This window comes from Puma concolor, chromosome D1 (genome assembly GCF_028749965.1).
Source record: "Puma concolor isolate L17-30 chromosome D1, mPumCon1.1.hap2, whole genome shotgun sequence".
In the NCBI taxonomy this organism is placed as follows: domain Eukaryota; kingdom Metazoa; phylum Chordata; class Mammalia; order Carnivora; family Felidae; genus Puma; species Puma concolor.
This window is the reverse complement of record NC_141676.1, coordinates 53,866,314-53,882,176: the sequence shown is the minus strand read 5'-3', so window position 1 is coordinate 53,882,176 and position 15,863 is coordinate 53,866,314. Positions and strand designations below refer to the sequence as shown.

General features: G+C 39.3%; 1 protein-coding gene across 1 annotated transcript; it reads left to right on the top strand.

Moving 5' to 3' along the window:
* Window positions 1-8,122: 8,122 nt before the first annotated feature.
* Window positions 8,123-9,079, top strand: LOC112865347 (olfactory receptor 52D1-like). The gene has a single exon (XM_025928411.2). The coding sequence runs from the start codon at window positions 8,129-8,131 to the stop codon at window positions 9,077-9,079; it is 951 nt and encodes a 316-aa protein (XP_025784196.2). The 5' UTR covers window positions 8,123-8,128.
* Window positions 9,080-15,863: the final 6,784 nt, after the last annotated feature.

The following is a 15,863-nucleotide window of genomic DNA, read 5'->3' as shown; positions in this document are numbered from 1 at the left end:
CCCTTTGCCCATCCAAGGGCCCTATGAGACAGGAGAGGGGCTGGTGATGGTGCGTGGTAGGGCCTGCAGCCACCTCCAGAAAGCTCTGGTACCTTTGCCAAACGACCAGTGACGTCATGAAATTTCTGCCACCCTGCTAGCTGGCTATTCATTTTCTGAGCTTTGGTATCTCATCTGAGAAATGGGCAGGGCAGGCTGGAATAGACATTCTTAACCAAGAGTTAATAGATCAGACTGAACTTCTAAATTAAAAAAAATATTTGCAAAATGTGGGCATATAACATGAAGATTGGTTTAGGATGTGGGGGTGCTAGAAGGAGAGGCCTCCTGGGTTCTCCAGACACTTAAACCATTGAAGTCGCCTCAGACAGAGGTCCTCTGAATCTTATAATTGTTATCTGTAAATGGAGATGAAGGAAAAACTGCAAGGACCGTGCCTAGTAGCTGCTCAGATAAAGTATCCGAAAATTTTAGCTATGTCACATTTTCACCCTCTTTACTCATTTTTCACCCCCTCACCAACCACCACCAATCATCTGTTCTCTGTGTCCATGAGCTTTTTTTTTGTTTTGATTCCACATATAAGAGAGAGAAAGATCATATGGTATTTGTCTTTCTCTGAGTTATTTCATTTGGCATAATGCACTCTTGTTCTATCCATGTTGTTGCAAATGGCAAGATTTCATTCTTTTTTATTGCTGAATAATATTCTATTATATATACACCACAATTTCTTTGTCCATTCATCTATCCACGGACACTTAAGTTGTTTTATTTCTTATGTCCACAAAGTCTTACAACAGTTGATAATTCTCAAGGGTAGTTTTTCTCCATACAGTGACTTGGGGACCTAGGCTGCTTATAACTTGCCACTCAGCAATGGCAGCATGGCCTCCTTGTCACTACAGCAGATGAAGAAAAAACATAGAGTCTACACATTTGTTCTTAAATATTTTAGCCTGACATGACATTTGCCACTTCTATTTTCACTGTTGGCCATAAAATGCCACATGGCCCTGGTCTAAAAACAACAGGAATACTTTTATATATAGAAAGGAGAGAAAAACAAGATAGATATGAGAATGAGAAATCTATTACAGAATCCAACATAACCTTGACTTATTGTCATCTATTCTGGTCTCATCTACTACTACATTTCCCTGACTGATTTGCTTCTCGCCATACTTGTCCTCTTGAATCTTCTCATCTACACTAAGTACATTCCTCCTCAGGGCCTTGATAATCCACCTTATGTCATGCCCAGGTTTCATGCTGTATCAGTTAAATTGGCATGACTGTGGGTAAGATGAAAGCATCAGAATTTTTCAAAAGGCCCAGGAAGTTCCAGTGTACAATAAAGTTTTGGAACCAGAAGACTTATGGTGTAATTAATAGCTCTATTTTACACATGAGACACCGAGTTCCTAAAAATTAAACAATCTATTCAGAATTTCTCAGCTAGTATATGCCAGAGCTGGGATTCAAATCTACATCTCTTTCATTTTATTTTGCTTTATTTCCTATAAAGTAGATTCCTCTGTGTGGTAGTACTTGATTAAGGGAAATCACTTTTTACGTCTCTTTATACTTTCAAATCACTTTCTAAAAATCTTGAGCCAATTTACACACCAACTTGTATGAAAGAAGTCATAGACAAATTGTAAATATTATTGTATGTATGTATTGTATGTATCTATAGTTCAATACCAATGTGTCAGATGCTTAGGTCTGGAGTGAGGGAGGAAGAAGAGACATAACTAAGATGTTTACAATTCTGTGAGATCTGCCTGGTGAGTATAGTTGAAATGAGTCTGAATCCACCTTGTCCATTCTTCTTCCTTGGAAAGGTATCTTCCCATGGCTCAGATATACCCTAGTCTTGGATAATTCCAGATGACATCCAGTTCTGGGAGGAAATGCTATCATCCCCTTTCACATCTTTCCCAAGTACACACTTTCCATGTTGCCTTAATTTATGGGAATCTCTCCTGACCCAATCAATTCAACATATAATTTTGTATCTTCATTCCAGGTGACCTAGATACTTGGCCCGAGTGAGACTTTGATGGGTGAATAAAGAGAAATATTTCAAAGGACCACTCTGTCATTCCCTCAGTGCGTTATAGGAGAAGAATGTATCTTACACCGGACTGTAACTAGCAGTTCTTTGAATCAGAAGTTTATAGTCTGGGGCGCCTGAGTGGCTCAGTCGGTTAAGCGTCCGACTTCGGCTCAGGTCATGAGTTCCAGCCCCGGGTAGGGCTCTGTGCTGACAGCTCAGAGCCTGGAGCCTGCTTCAGATTCTGTGTCTCCCTCTCTCTCTGCCCCTCCCCCACTCACACTCTGTCTCTCTCTCCTTCAAAAATAAAATAAACGTTAAAAAAAATTTAAAAAAAAAGAAGTTTATAGTCTGGTCTAACTAGTTGAAGGAAAAAAGACAAAGAATTACCCTAATGAAGACACAGACTGTTAAAGGGCTATAAAGGCTTGAGCTCAAGGTCAATGTGCAGAAATTCAGATTAAGCAGAAAGATTATTTTCTTGAGAATAGGTAATATATTGTATTGAATTAGGCAACCAAAGGAAGCCATGCAAATTCCAACTCAAAGTATATCTTTTCCCAGTCTATCATTCCGTGTCACCTTTTTCCCTGAATTTCTCTTCCTAACTATTTGACACAGTTTGGCTACATTTATTTTATTTTATTTTATTTTATTTTTTTGTCTTGAGAGATGAGCAGGCAGTAACTTACTGTAGAATAGTGATGACTCTTCTCCTGCCTTAAAAAAAATCTTTAGGCTTTAAGAGAAGACTCTGATATGACTGGTGTGTCCCCTCAGGGATCTTATTTGCAAATTCACTTTTCCTTTTAGCAGCTGTGACCACTGGTGCTCTGAGCCACACCATAGCCTCACTGGGTCAAAAAAGCCTTCAGAGGGTGGAAATAAATGAGACCAAATCATAGATACAGGAGTTATGCTACTTATGCTGGATCAAGATTTCTCTAGTATGGCTGACTACTGACTGAAGTGGGGGTGAGTGTTAAATGGATGACATGGACAGAAAATAAGGTTGAGGACAGTTCTATAAAGGCAGGGGCAGAAGTAGGGGAAGATACAGAGGGATGACAATCATACCAAGATATTGACGTATTTGGCCACTCTTGAGTTCATATCAGATTGTCCCCTTCTCCATTATGAGAGGTGCAGTTCTTTGAATCCCTCCGATGTTTGCGTAGCCTTATTGCATATCAAAACGTATTTTCAGGGGCCCCTGGGTAGCTCAGTCAGTTAAGCGTCTGACTTGGGCTCAGGTCATGATCTCGCGCTCTGTGTGTTCCAGCCCCGGGTCAGGCTCTGTGCTGACAGCTCAGAGCCTGGAGCTCGCTTCAGATTCTGTGTCTCCCTCTCTCTCTGGCCCTCCCCCGTTCATCCTCTGTCTCTCTCTGTCTCAAAAATAAGTAAATGTTAAAAAAAATTTAAAAAAAACATATTTTCAGTAAGTCTTTTTCTTTGCACCTCAGTCCTTTCTGTTGCAGTTAGACATTTCAGTCTCTTGCTCTGTTCTTTATGGCCTCAAGACAAACCAGTCAGATAGAACTCTAGGAATAGCCTTTCTTAAAGCAATGATGAATTCAGAATCTCTTGACAATAGCTGTGTCTTGTTCTCACTCACAGCAGTAAAGCAGAAATAAAGAAGTGTGTGGATAAGTATGTGTGTGTGTATATATATATATGTATATATATGTGTGTATATATATATATGTGTGTGTATATATGTGTGTGTATATATATATACATACATATATATTAGAGTGTCACCCTGTTCTTACATACCTAAAACCCTCACAGTGACCCCAGAAAACCTAGGAGATCAACAAACTCATCTAATTTCCAATCTCACTGGGGTTCTAGTACAGCTGGCACCATCCCAATCAAATTCTCTAATTCCGTCCTGTAATTTCATATGCAGGGAACTTAGAAGCCCATTAAACCATGAATCTCTGCTGCAGTATCCCCAGGTTTTGTTATCTTTTCTGGGGAAGAATCAGGAGACTGTCTTATTGAACAGCCTAATCAAATTTCTTCCTTTAACTCAAATCAGATACACATTTTTCTTCATCTTTATTGTCTCTTGGTGGCAGCTCGTTCCTGTTGTATTGAAGGACTCCCCATATCACAACTGTTTCTCAATCCCAAGGAAGATGAATGAGGGGAAATCAATGAGACTGAGATCATTGAGGAGCCATTCCATCTCAGGTCTCGTGAGACACCACCTAACCTAGCTAACTGAGAAGTGGTCTTGGATAACTCTGAAGATAGTTCTTGATTTCAAAGTGGATGAAACTCAGTGCCTTCACCCTTGGATTACAGACTCAGGAAAAGCCAATATGTCTTTCAACTTGACTAATTAAATGAAGTTTCCTCTTCTGAGAGGCAGGTACCTAGTTATTTCAATGCACTCAGAGATGTGCAAAAGCATGAGAAATATCTGTGAGTATTGTAACCAATGCTTATTGAATTACAGAGACTGTATTATGTACTTTGCATGATTTTTCTCAATTCTCTGACAACCTTACAAAGTAAGAATTATCATCAATCTTATATTAGGAAACTGAGGAGAGAGGAATAAGACAATTAGCAAGTAACTGCAATCAGGCCAGATTTGGAACCCAGGCAGTCTGATTTAGTTTCTGATGTCTTACTTTCCAGACCACACAGAGAAGGTGACAATCCTAGGAAGTGAGTTGTACAAGAGATGTTTGGAGCATTTGAGGAAGACTTAGATTTGGAAACTAAATTTTATTTCCTTAGGAAAGCTCTCTCTCTGAGTAAGAACTGGTTATATACCTTTTCCTTATAGCATACATCAACATATCATTTCCACACATATATGGGAGGTTATTTGATTGATCATGTCTTTTCATTAGCACTTCTCATTAGCTTCATATATCATGGAGCATGCATATTCTTACTCTTTGGTGTATATAAGACATCCAGATGACGGCTTGGTACATAGCAGACAGTCAGTAATGTATTTTTTGAGAAAGTAATAAGATGAAGGAGCAGACTTAGAAGATATATTAACTTCATAAAGTTGAAAACCTAAGACACTGCAGAGGAATAACGCTTGTGTGATGTGGATTGTGTTTACAGACATTGACCTAAGGAAAGGATAAGTAGTCTCAGACTTGGAAGGTCTGAAATGGAAAATGGTTTCCTCAAGAGAGTATAGGCTTTCTGTCACTAGACTTGGACAAGCACTTCTAAGTGACCACATTTCAGGATATTACATTTGGGAGCCAAGCATCATAGCATTATTAAATTATACATGCTTTGTAACTAATTTCTCAAATAGATGATAAGATTATATTCCTATGGTTTAAAAACCACAGGTATTTCCAGGATAGAAGTAAAAAAAATAAAATATTTATACCTTCTAAGATGGACTTTGAAATATTTATAGTCACTTGCCATTATAATTCGATTATTGAATTTTTTTTTTTCAACGTTTATTTATTTTTGGGACAGAGAGAGACAGAGCATGAACGGGGGAGGGGCAGATAGAGAGGGAGACACAGAATCGGAAACAGGCTCCAGGCGCCGAGCCATCAGCCCAGAGCCTGACGCGGGGCTCGAACTCCCGGACCGCGAGATCGTGACCTGGCTGAAGTCGGACGCTTAACCGACTGCGCCACCCAGGCGCCCCTCAATTATTGAATTTTTAAGGGTACAAAAAATTACAATAGAATTGTGGTAAATTCTCTTTTATGGCTTAAAAATTTAAGCAAAATAACAATTTCATTAGTAATTAAAACTTATAATAACATCATAACCTATACAATTTATAGCTGTAGTAATTGTTAGCACGAAGTAATAACTTGCAGTAGCATATGAGAAATGCATATTGCAATTAATAAAACAAACAAAATTAGTTGGTCTTTTAATAATACAGGTGGATGTGAATAGGGGATTGAAGGAAGGATATTCTTTTTAATTATTACAAAACTTTTTTATCTTATCTTAGGTGTTTCCACATTCTAAAATTCTTTTGAGGTGAGAACAATTGGATGAAATTAATGTTAATGTCCCTTCTAAAAAAGAGGGTCTTTGAGACTCGAATTCAATAAGGTAAGAATGATGACTTTGACTTCACCTACAAGGATCTCTCATGGTCAGATGTCTCCAGTGAAAGATGCCTCTTTTACTCTTTTCTCCTTACCTATTGGCATAATCTCAATCTATGGCCCAGTCACTGCCAGAAACCTTCCCTGATTTACCTCACCTGTAAACCCCTGGTCTCTGACTTGCTACTTCCCTTCCCATGGCATGCTTCACTTGGAGACTTAGGGGAACACATACTTGTGTGCTTCTGGTCTGACTGATCATATCAGAGCTCATACTGTAAAGCAGACAAAACAGACTAAGGCAATATATTTTATAATCCAACTAAATCACGTGGCCAATCAAGAAAAGAGATAAAAATTTATTATATAGATACATTAGGTTAGACTACATATGTACTGAAGAGCTAAATAAGATCATGTCTTGCAGTATATTGAGTGAAAAGAACATGATGGGGATCATAGATCTGGTGAGGGAAGATCTCGTCTGATCCGTAAGGACGACTTGCAAGAAGATATGCCATTCTTCAGACATGGTCACTTATAAAAGTCTGTTAAAAAATTCATTGGCTGGGTTTAATCCTTTATCTATTTGCCTATCAAACATTATTTATTGGTCCTGTGTATATAAAGCATTAATGCTGGTTGTAGAGGAAAAAATGAGATGCAATTTTCATAGCGTAATGGGGCAAGAGACATACACATAATTATAGAACAGTTTATATTTCCTAAGGGAGGTATGCTGAAGATGTATGATGCCCTTAACACAGCAGCAAGGACCCTAGAAGGGCTTCAACATATCATGTTTTTTAAAAAAATTTTTCAATATTTATTTTTGAGAGAGAGAGACAGAGAGACAGAGCACAAGTGGGGAAGGCGCAGAGAGAGGGAGGGAGACATGGAATCCAAAGCAGGCTTCAGGCTCTGAGCTGTCAGCACAGAGCCCGATGTGGGGCTCGAACTCATTATCCGTGAGATCCTGACCTGAGCCGAAGTTGGACGCTTAAATGACTGAGCCATCCAGGGACCCCTCATGTGGGTTTTGAATGACTATTAGTAGCTTTCCAGGTGACCAATGGGAATAACTATTCTGTGCCCCCAAGAAAGCAGTGTATGAAAAAGCATGCAGATGTGATTAAGCATGCTTTTGGACATTTCGAAACACTCAGATATGGCTGGAACATGAAATACGTGATGGAGTGTGATGGTAAATAATATGAGATAGGTGAGCAAGAGCAAGAACGGAAGAAGAGCTTAGCACATCATATCAAGATCCTAGCAGGAAATGCAGCACACACCTACATTAGGACATCTCAAGACAGTGAAATATGTGGGCATTTTCAAAGATGTGGGCAAGTGTAGGGAAATCACAAAGTCTTGTGAAGGTCCTGGATTAGTGACCACGGGCACTATTACAGTCCTTTGTACTGAAGGGTTAAGAGGAGGACACGGTTAGAAGAAGAAACCAAATCCAGAGGGAGATAAAGCCAGTTTGCAGCAACCCTGCTGGGAGGGAGCTAAAGGAAAAAAAAGTCCTGACCTGCCTTTAATCTTTTGTTGCTGTTTCCTATAGTCAAATCCAACCAGAAGTGAGAGAGCAGGGAAGTCTCTGGATGTAGTCCAGTGTCCCAGGAACAAGAATATGATGGAAAGTGGTGGAGGGTAGACCAGAGGAAGGTAATACAAGATATTCTGAACAGCATACACTAAGAAAGGTTATATTTGTATTATTGTTGATTATTTTCACATGATAGAATATTTGTACAGCAATGTAGAGGTTTCACTGGAAGATGCAAATTCTAGAAGTAGGCATATTAGTTACAGAGCTATTTTAATACCCCAGGAAAGAAATGAGAAAAGCATGAAGTGGAGTCGAATTGATAGGAATGAAAGAGAGGCAAGAAACTGAATGGATATGTGGGGGGAATAAATGACATCGAAGATGACTTGATTTCATTTTCTAACCACTTTTAGGAAGATAAAGCCTTGTGTTCTCTTCATCATTATGCTGTCCACATCTGTCATCAATAACACTGCCTTTCATCCTTCCACATTTATTCTACTTGGAATCCCTGGAATGCAAGATCAGCATGTGTGGGCTGCCATCCCTTTCTGCTCCATGTATATCCTTGCTCTGGTTGGCAATGGCACCATCCTCTACATCGTCATGACAAATAGAACTCTACATGAGCCAATGTACCTCTTCCTGTGCCTGCTTTCTATCACTGACCTGGTTCTCTGTTCGACCACATTGCCCAAAATGTTAACAATATTTTGGTTTAAGTCCCACATAATTTCCTACCATGGCTGCCTCACCCAGATGTTTTTTGTTCACACTATTTTTGCCACAGAGTCGGCTGTTCTACTGGCCATGGCTTTTGACCGCTATGTGGCTATCTGCCATCCACTTCATTATACATCCATCCTCAATGCCACAGTGATTGGGAAGATTGGTCTGGCATGTGTGGTCCGTGGCCTTCTCTTTGTTTTCCCCTTTGTCATCCTCATCAAACGTTTACCCTTCTGTGGACACCACATCATCCCCCACACTTACTGTGAGCACATGGGCATTGCCAAGCTCGCCTGTGCCAGCATCAAGCCCAACACCATTTATGGACTCACTGTGGCACTTTCAGTCACTGGCATGGATGTGGTCCTCATCACCACCTCCTATGGCTTGATCCTGCGGGCAGTGCTGCGTCTGCCCTCCAAGGATGCCCAATTCCGAGCATTTAGCACTTGTGGAGCCCATATTTGTGTGATTCTGGTTTTCTATGTACCTGCCTTCTTTTCATTTTTCACCCACCGCTTTGGCCACCAAGTACCTCCTCATGTCCACATTGTACTTGCAAATCTCTATCTCCTCGTGCCCCCTGTTCTTAACCCCCTGGTCTATGGCATCAATACCAAACAAATCCGCCTAAGAATATTTGGCTTTTTTATGGGAAGGAGGTAGCTAGACTCTCTATATACCCCAAGGACCAATGGGAAAAGTTTTATAATTAATCTTTCATCTTCTCTAGTACATCTTATCCTTGGACTAGAGGTTTCTGTTTCTGCTAATTCTAGCAAACCAGTATCATGTATTATCTGAAAGTTTCTGAAGTATTTAGAACAACACATTTATACTTGCTCAATCTACAGAAGACTATTTTCCTGTAAGGCTATTATGTGGCTCACTAATTGGCCTGTAGGTTTTGAATCTTCCTAGGAAAAGGTCAGGAAGCATTGTAGTACTTTTGATAGTAAGAACCAGTAAATTACTCTATGTACAGAAAACTCAGGGCTGGAAAGAGGAAAAGTGATAAAAAAAGATCCACTTACTTATAGCTTCAAGAAATTGAGAATCACACACACACACACACACACCACTGATTGATTAATTGATTGATTGTCAGCACTTTCTTAGACCAAGAGTGTTTGTAATTAGAGTGTCAATGCGAGACCAAAGATGGCCATGGTAGCCCAGGTTCCTCTGTATCTGGCATCAGATTTAAACAGATGGAGATGACTGCTATGTAAATTATTTTGTGGACTACTATGGAGAGGTAGCCTGACCTTTTGTTTAACCTCATTTAGTCAATAATGCTTTGGGTATATACGAATTCCCAGGACACAGAGTTTCCTGCTGATCCTCACCAGGGTAACCCAGGTTACTCAGGCTTGACAAGTATCTTTCTCCAAATAGCTGGCCTTCATGCCCTAGCACAGGCTTACCTTCCCTAGGAGCTGAGGTTTGTTACCTTTTTTTTAAGGTGCATTATAAATGAAAAATCTTGTGCACATCAAAATTTCCTCCAATGGCTAACTTTTGTGCAGCTTATATTAGAGCATTGAGCAAGGCTTCTCTACAGAATTTTGTATTAGTCAGGTTTTCCAGGGAAATAGGACTGATAGGAGGTAGATAGATGATAGATGATAACAGAGGTAGATAGATAGATACATAGATACATAGATAGATACATAGATGATAAAAGAGGAGATTTATTGTGGAATAAATTATGTACTAGGTATAATGGGCATTGAATTTCACAGGCGAATAAGGCACAGTGTGTGACTTTAGGAAACTCATGCTGTAGGGAGAGAAGAAGTTAAGTTAAAAAAAATTGGGGCACCTGGGTGATTCAGGCAGTTGAGCATCTGACTCTTGACCTCAGCTCAGATCTTGATCTCGGGGTCATAAGTTCAAGTCCTGTGTTAGGTTCTATGCTGGGCATGAAGTCTACTTAAAAAAAATTTGTTCCTACAATTTTAGAGACTGTGAAGTCCCACAATCTTCTGTCTGTAAAGTGGAGACCTGGGAAAGCCAGTGGTGTAATTCAGCCTGAGAATGAAGGCTTGAAAACCAAGGAGCCAATGGTGTGAGGGTCAGTATGAGATCTGAGACCTGAGAACTAGGGATGCTGATGTTCAAGGGAAGAAAACCGATGTCCAAACTCAAGCAAAGAGAGCAAATTCACCTTTTCTCTGACTTTTTGTTCTGTTCAGTCCCTCAATGGATTGGATGTTACCCACCCACATTGGTGACTATTATCCTTACTTAGTCCACTGGTTCAAATGATAATCTCACCCCCACCTCTGAAACACTCTCACAGACGTCCCACAGATAATGTTTTACTAGCTATTGAGGCATCCCTTATCCCAGTCAAGTTGACATATAAAATTAACCATCACAAATTCTTATTGGGTTTGTAAATTATGCTTGTGTTACATTATTTTTTAAAAGAATCAAGGGTATTAACTCCTTACTGGGTATATCATTTGCAAATATCTTCCCCTATTCAGCAGGTTGCCTTTTTGTTTTGTTGATGGTTTCCTTTGCTGTGCAGAAGATTTTGGATTGATGTCGTCTGTTGCCATGCGCTCAAGAAAAAGTTCTCAGACACCAGACTAAGCGGACATACAGGGCTGCCTCTGCAACAGAGCAGCAGCAACGGGGGTCTGCACAGTCTTTATTTTATGTTGCATAAGATATAGATATCAAAGAATGTCAAAGCATGGAAAGAAAACACAAAGAGCCTCCAGATATCAACCAGACACACATCTGGTGTTTACGTGAAAGCGTGGAGGGAAGATGTGCAGTTTCAAAGACTACCAGGCAGGTCTGTTTCTTAACTGGCTCCCGGGGGATCATGGAGCTCTGTTCTCATAATGCTATCACATTCGACAGCCTTGAGACCAGAACATGGCTGATGTTTCAGCAATTACCCCATTCTCCTTCCCAGGGGCTTACAATACACTCTCTAGAAATAACTCCACAGAAGTCCCACTTTTTTTTTTTTTTTTGCATTTGCTTCCCTTGACTGAGGAAACCTGTCTAGAAAAATGTTTCTACTCTCTATGTCAGAGAAATTACTGATGTGATGGGGGACCATAAGGCAAGCCGAGGGCAAAATACAACCTAGCATACCCCCCATCCCAGGTGGGATATGTGTGGGATATGTGTGACATTCCTCAGGCACTCCTGGCTGCCCAAGGACAAAAGAAAGGACAGAAAATAAATGGTTAAACTGATAGAGTCTCCATCAGTTTACAAATATCTTAGTAAATTACAAGAAAAAGAAAATCTTATCAATAGTCTAATCTCCAAAAACCTATAGACTCTATTTCCTGGAGCCCCACATCACCTCTCCATAGTGATATGGGGAACAAAGGCAAGAAGGAAATGGCAGGTAAAATTAAATTTCCTTATAACCTGTAGCCCATTGACAAATACTTAAGGCAAATACAGAGTTTAACATTTCTCCAGGAACTCTCCACTGTCTTAATGTTAATGCTTTGCTAGAGGGAAAAACAAACTTAGCTTGATAATAGTCAGGCCTTCAGTAATCTGTGAGTCTTTAGCATATAAAAGCCTCTTTGGAAACTTCTCTCCAAGTTCAGAGTATATAACCAGTCATTCTGCACAACCCCAGTGCAGCTCTTCCTGCCCTAGGTCCTGTCCCTGTGTTTTAATAAAATCACCTTTTTGCACCAAAGATGTCTTCAAGAATTCTTTTTTGGCCATCAGTTCCAAAACCCATGAACCTCACCATCACCCCAAAACCTCATCATATGTGATCTTCTAGGAGTTTTATGGTTTCAGGTCTCCTATTTAGGTCTTTAAACCATCTTGAGTTTAGTTTGTCTATGGTGTAAGAGGATGGTCCTAGTTTCATTCTTTTGCATGTAGCTATCCAGTTTTCCCAGCAACATTTGTTGAAGATACCATCTTTACCCATTGTATATTCTTGCTTCCATTGTTGTAGATTGGCCATATTGTAGAAGGATTCTCGCACAGAGGGACGGGACATTGAGGCCTTTCTTCCCAGGAAGCAGCTTTATTCACGCTAGCAGGGATTCAGTGGGCTAAAACTCAAAAGGCTGAGCGCTGAGCAGAGCAGGGTATAGGCTTTTATGCAATTTCTACTTCTTTGTCTCCCATATATGGTGACACATATAGTCTGATTGAATACAGTCCAAGTTACAGAGTTGTGTTAGAGTTATGCATATGTGTATAGGAGTTGATTGGGCCACTTTGCCTTTCTTTGTTCTGAGAAGGCCTCCATCACATTCCTTAGGGAGGGGCTCTACCTCTATCACAATATAATCATGGGTTTATTTCTGGACTCTCTCTTATGTTCTATTGATCTATATGTCTGTTTTTGTGCCAGTACCATACTGTTTTGATTACTACAGATTTGTAATCTAGCTTGAAATCGGATTGTGATACCTCCAGCTTTTGTTCTTTTTAAAGATTGCTTTAGTGATTTAGGGTCTTTTGTAGTTCCATGCAAGTTTTAGGATTACTTATTCTAGTTCTGTGAAAAAAATGTTGGTGTTTGGATATGGATTGCATTAAATTGTAGAATGCTTGGGGTCTTATGGACAGTTTAACAATATTAATTCTTCTAACCCATGAGTATGGAATATTTTTCCATTTGTTTGTGTTATCAATTCCTTTCATCAGTTTTTTATAGTTTTCAGAGGAAAGGTCTTTCACTTCCTTGATTATGTAAAGAACTTATAGAGTTGTGAAAAGTAAGTGAGATGATTCTCAGAAATACCAAATAAAAGCTGTGCTATCTAGTTAACAATAGGTTTACAAACTATTGGAAATACGTATGAACCCCTCCTCTTCCCACAATGGAGTCCCAAACCTTTAGACACTTCACTTCCTGATTCTTCTTCCCCTCTCCTTTTTGTGGGCTTTGCAATGAGCATGCACCAAAGAACTGAAGTCTCTGTGTCACCTCAAGGAATGTATATTTGTTCCAATCAGACTACTTTTTGGCCATACATGGGCATAGGTGACTTCTGAGTAACACTGTAACCTCTGTAGTACTCAGCCAAAGAGGAATCAGGGGAGGGACTTCACGCTAGAAGATTAATTGCCTGCTGTAACCTTCCTGAGTGTGCCTTTCCATCAGACACCCACTCTTGCAAGAATGTTAATTAGAGCCTCGCTTCACTGTGCTCGGAGTTTCTTCATCCCTTCTTTCATTGGGCCAGTAGGATTATTTCTCACAACAGCTCAATACCAAAAAAGCAAATAATTCAATTAAAATAAGCAGAGGACCTGAATAGGACTTTTGTCAAAGACGTCCACATAGCAAACAGATACATGAAAAGATGTTCAACATCACTATCATCAGGGAAATGCAAATCAAAGCTACAATGAGATATTCGCTCACAACTGTCAGAATGGCTAAAATAAAAAAAAAAAAAAAGAAGAAGAAGAAATATCAAGTTTTGGCCAGGATGTGGACAAAAAAGAACCCTCTTGCTCTATTGGTGGGAATGCAAATTGGTGTAGCACAGTGGAATACAGTATAGACATTCCTCAAAAATTAAAAATAGAAGTACTATACAATTCAATAATTCTACTATTGGATACTTACCCCCTAAAAAGCAGACACAGTAATTTGAAAATGTTTATTGCAACATTATTTACTTTAGCCAAGATATGGGAGCAACCCAAATATCCACCCATAGATGAATGGATAAAGAAGATGTGTGTGTGTATATATAGATAGACAGATAGATAGATAGATATAGATATATATAGATATGTATATAATGAAATATTACTCAGTCATAAAAAAGAATGAAATCTTGCCATTTGCAACAACATGGATGGACCTAGAGGGTATTATGTTAAATGAAATAAGTCAATAAGAGAAAGACAAATACCACATTGTTTTATTCATATGTGGAATTTAAGAAACAAAAATAAATGAACAAGGTGACATAAAAAAAAACATGCTCTTAAATACAGAGAACAACCTGCTGGTTTCTAGAGGGGAGGTGGTGGGGGAAGGGTGAAGCAGCTAAAGAGGATTAAGAGTACACTTATCTTGATGAGCACTGAGAAATATATAGAATTGTTGAATCATTATATTGTACACCTGAAAGGAATATATATAACATTGTATGTTAGTTATACTTTTTAAAAAATATAATTTATTGTCAAGTTGGCTAGCATACAGTGTATATAGTGTGCTCTTGGTTTTGGATTACTGTGATTCATCGCTTGCATACAATACCCATTGCTAATCCCAACAAGTGACCTCCTCAAAGCCCATCACCCATTTTCCCTTCTCCCCCATGGCCCCCCCATCAACCCTCAGTTTTTTATGTGAATTATACTTTAATAAACCAAAGAATCAGGGAGATGGTTTGAATCAGGATTGGGAATATCATAATCTCTGTGTATATATATCTAAATATTCATAACTATGTATCCAATTCACCTTAGAAAAAAAATTTAAATTTAATGATGTCCATGGCATATGATAAAAACATAATTACACCAATGTATCCCATTCTGCATGCTCTTCTTATGAAATGATATTGACACTCCAATAAAAGATACAAGCTATGTTCCCTTCACATAAAGCTGGCTTTAGTGACTCACTTCCAGTGACAAGAATATGTTGGAAGTGATAGAATATGACTTACTTCTGAAGCCAGGTTGTGGAAAGAAATACAGACTTGTCTCTCTCCTTTCCACTGCCCTTTCACCTTTGCCCTCCTCCCCTCCTTCTGGTTATTTCTTTTCTTTCATTCACATGTAAGTATTCCAATTTTCTTGAAATTGCCATGATATCATCTAGAGATGAAGAGAGATTAATGAGGATTCCTGGCTGTTCCAGCCTTTAGCTATTAAATTCTCCTGGCCCAGCCCCACACCTTGGAGTAAGCCAGTACCAGATGATTCCAGCCCCTTCTCTGATGTTAAGTAGAGCCAGTAGTCAAGATGTCCTCACCAGCTCCTAGAAGAAGAGAAACAAGCTGTCTTTACTGAGCACTGACTAAAATTCCACATTTGTGAGCAAAATAATGTTGGTTTAAGCTACTAAGTCTGGAGTGATTTGCTATACAACAGCCTAATCAAGCTGGAACAATGTCTAACTTAATTTTCTATATGATTAATAGCAATCTAATAAAACTCAGAAAATCCATCTCTACCCAATGCTTAGAATTACCTTCCGTTGGTCAAACTGTAAGGTCTGAGAGAAAAGTCCCCAGGAGACCACCCTTACTTCAGATGCTTCCAATGAACTCAGGGGTCCCAGGACCTCCACCATTTTATAGCTGGCTATAAACTTGGGGGGGTCATCACAATCACCATTGTGTTCAATGATGTATTAGACAAATTTACAAAATTCAGAAAAGCACTATACTCAGAATTAAAGTTTTATTATAACAAAAAGATACAGATTAAAATAGCAGAAGTAGGAGATGCATTGAGCAGAGTC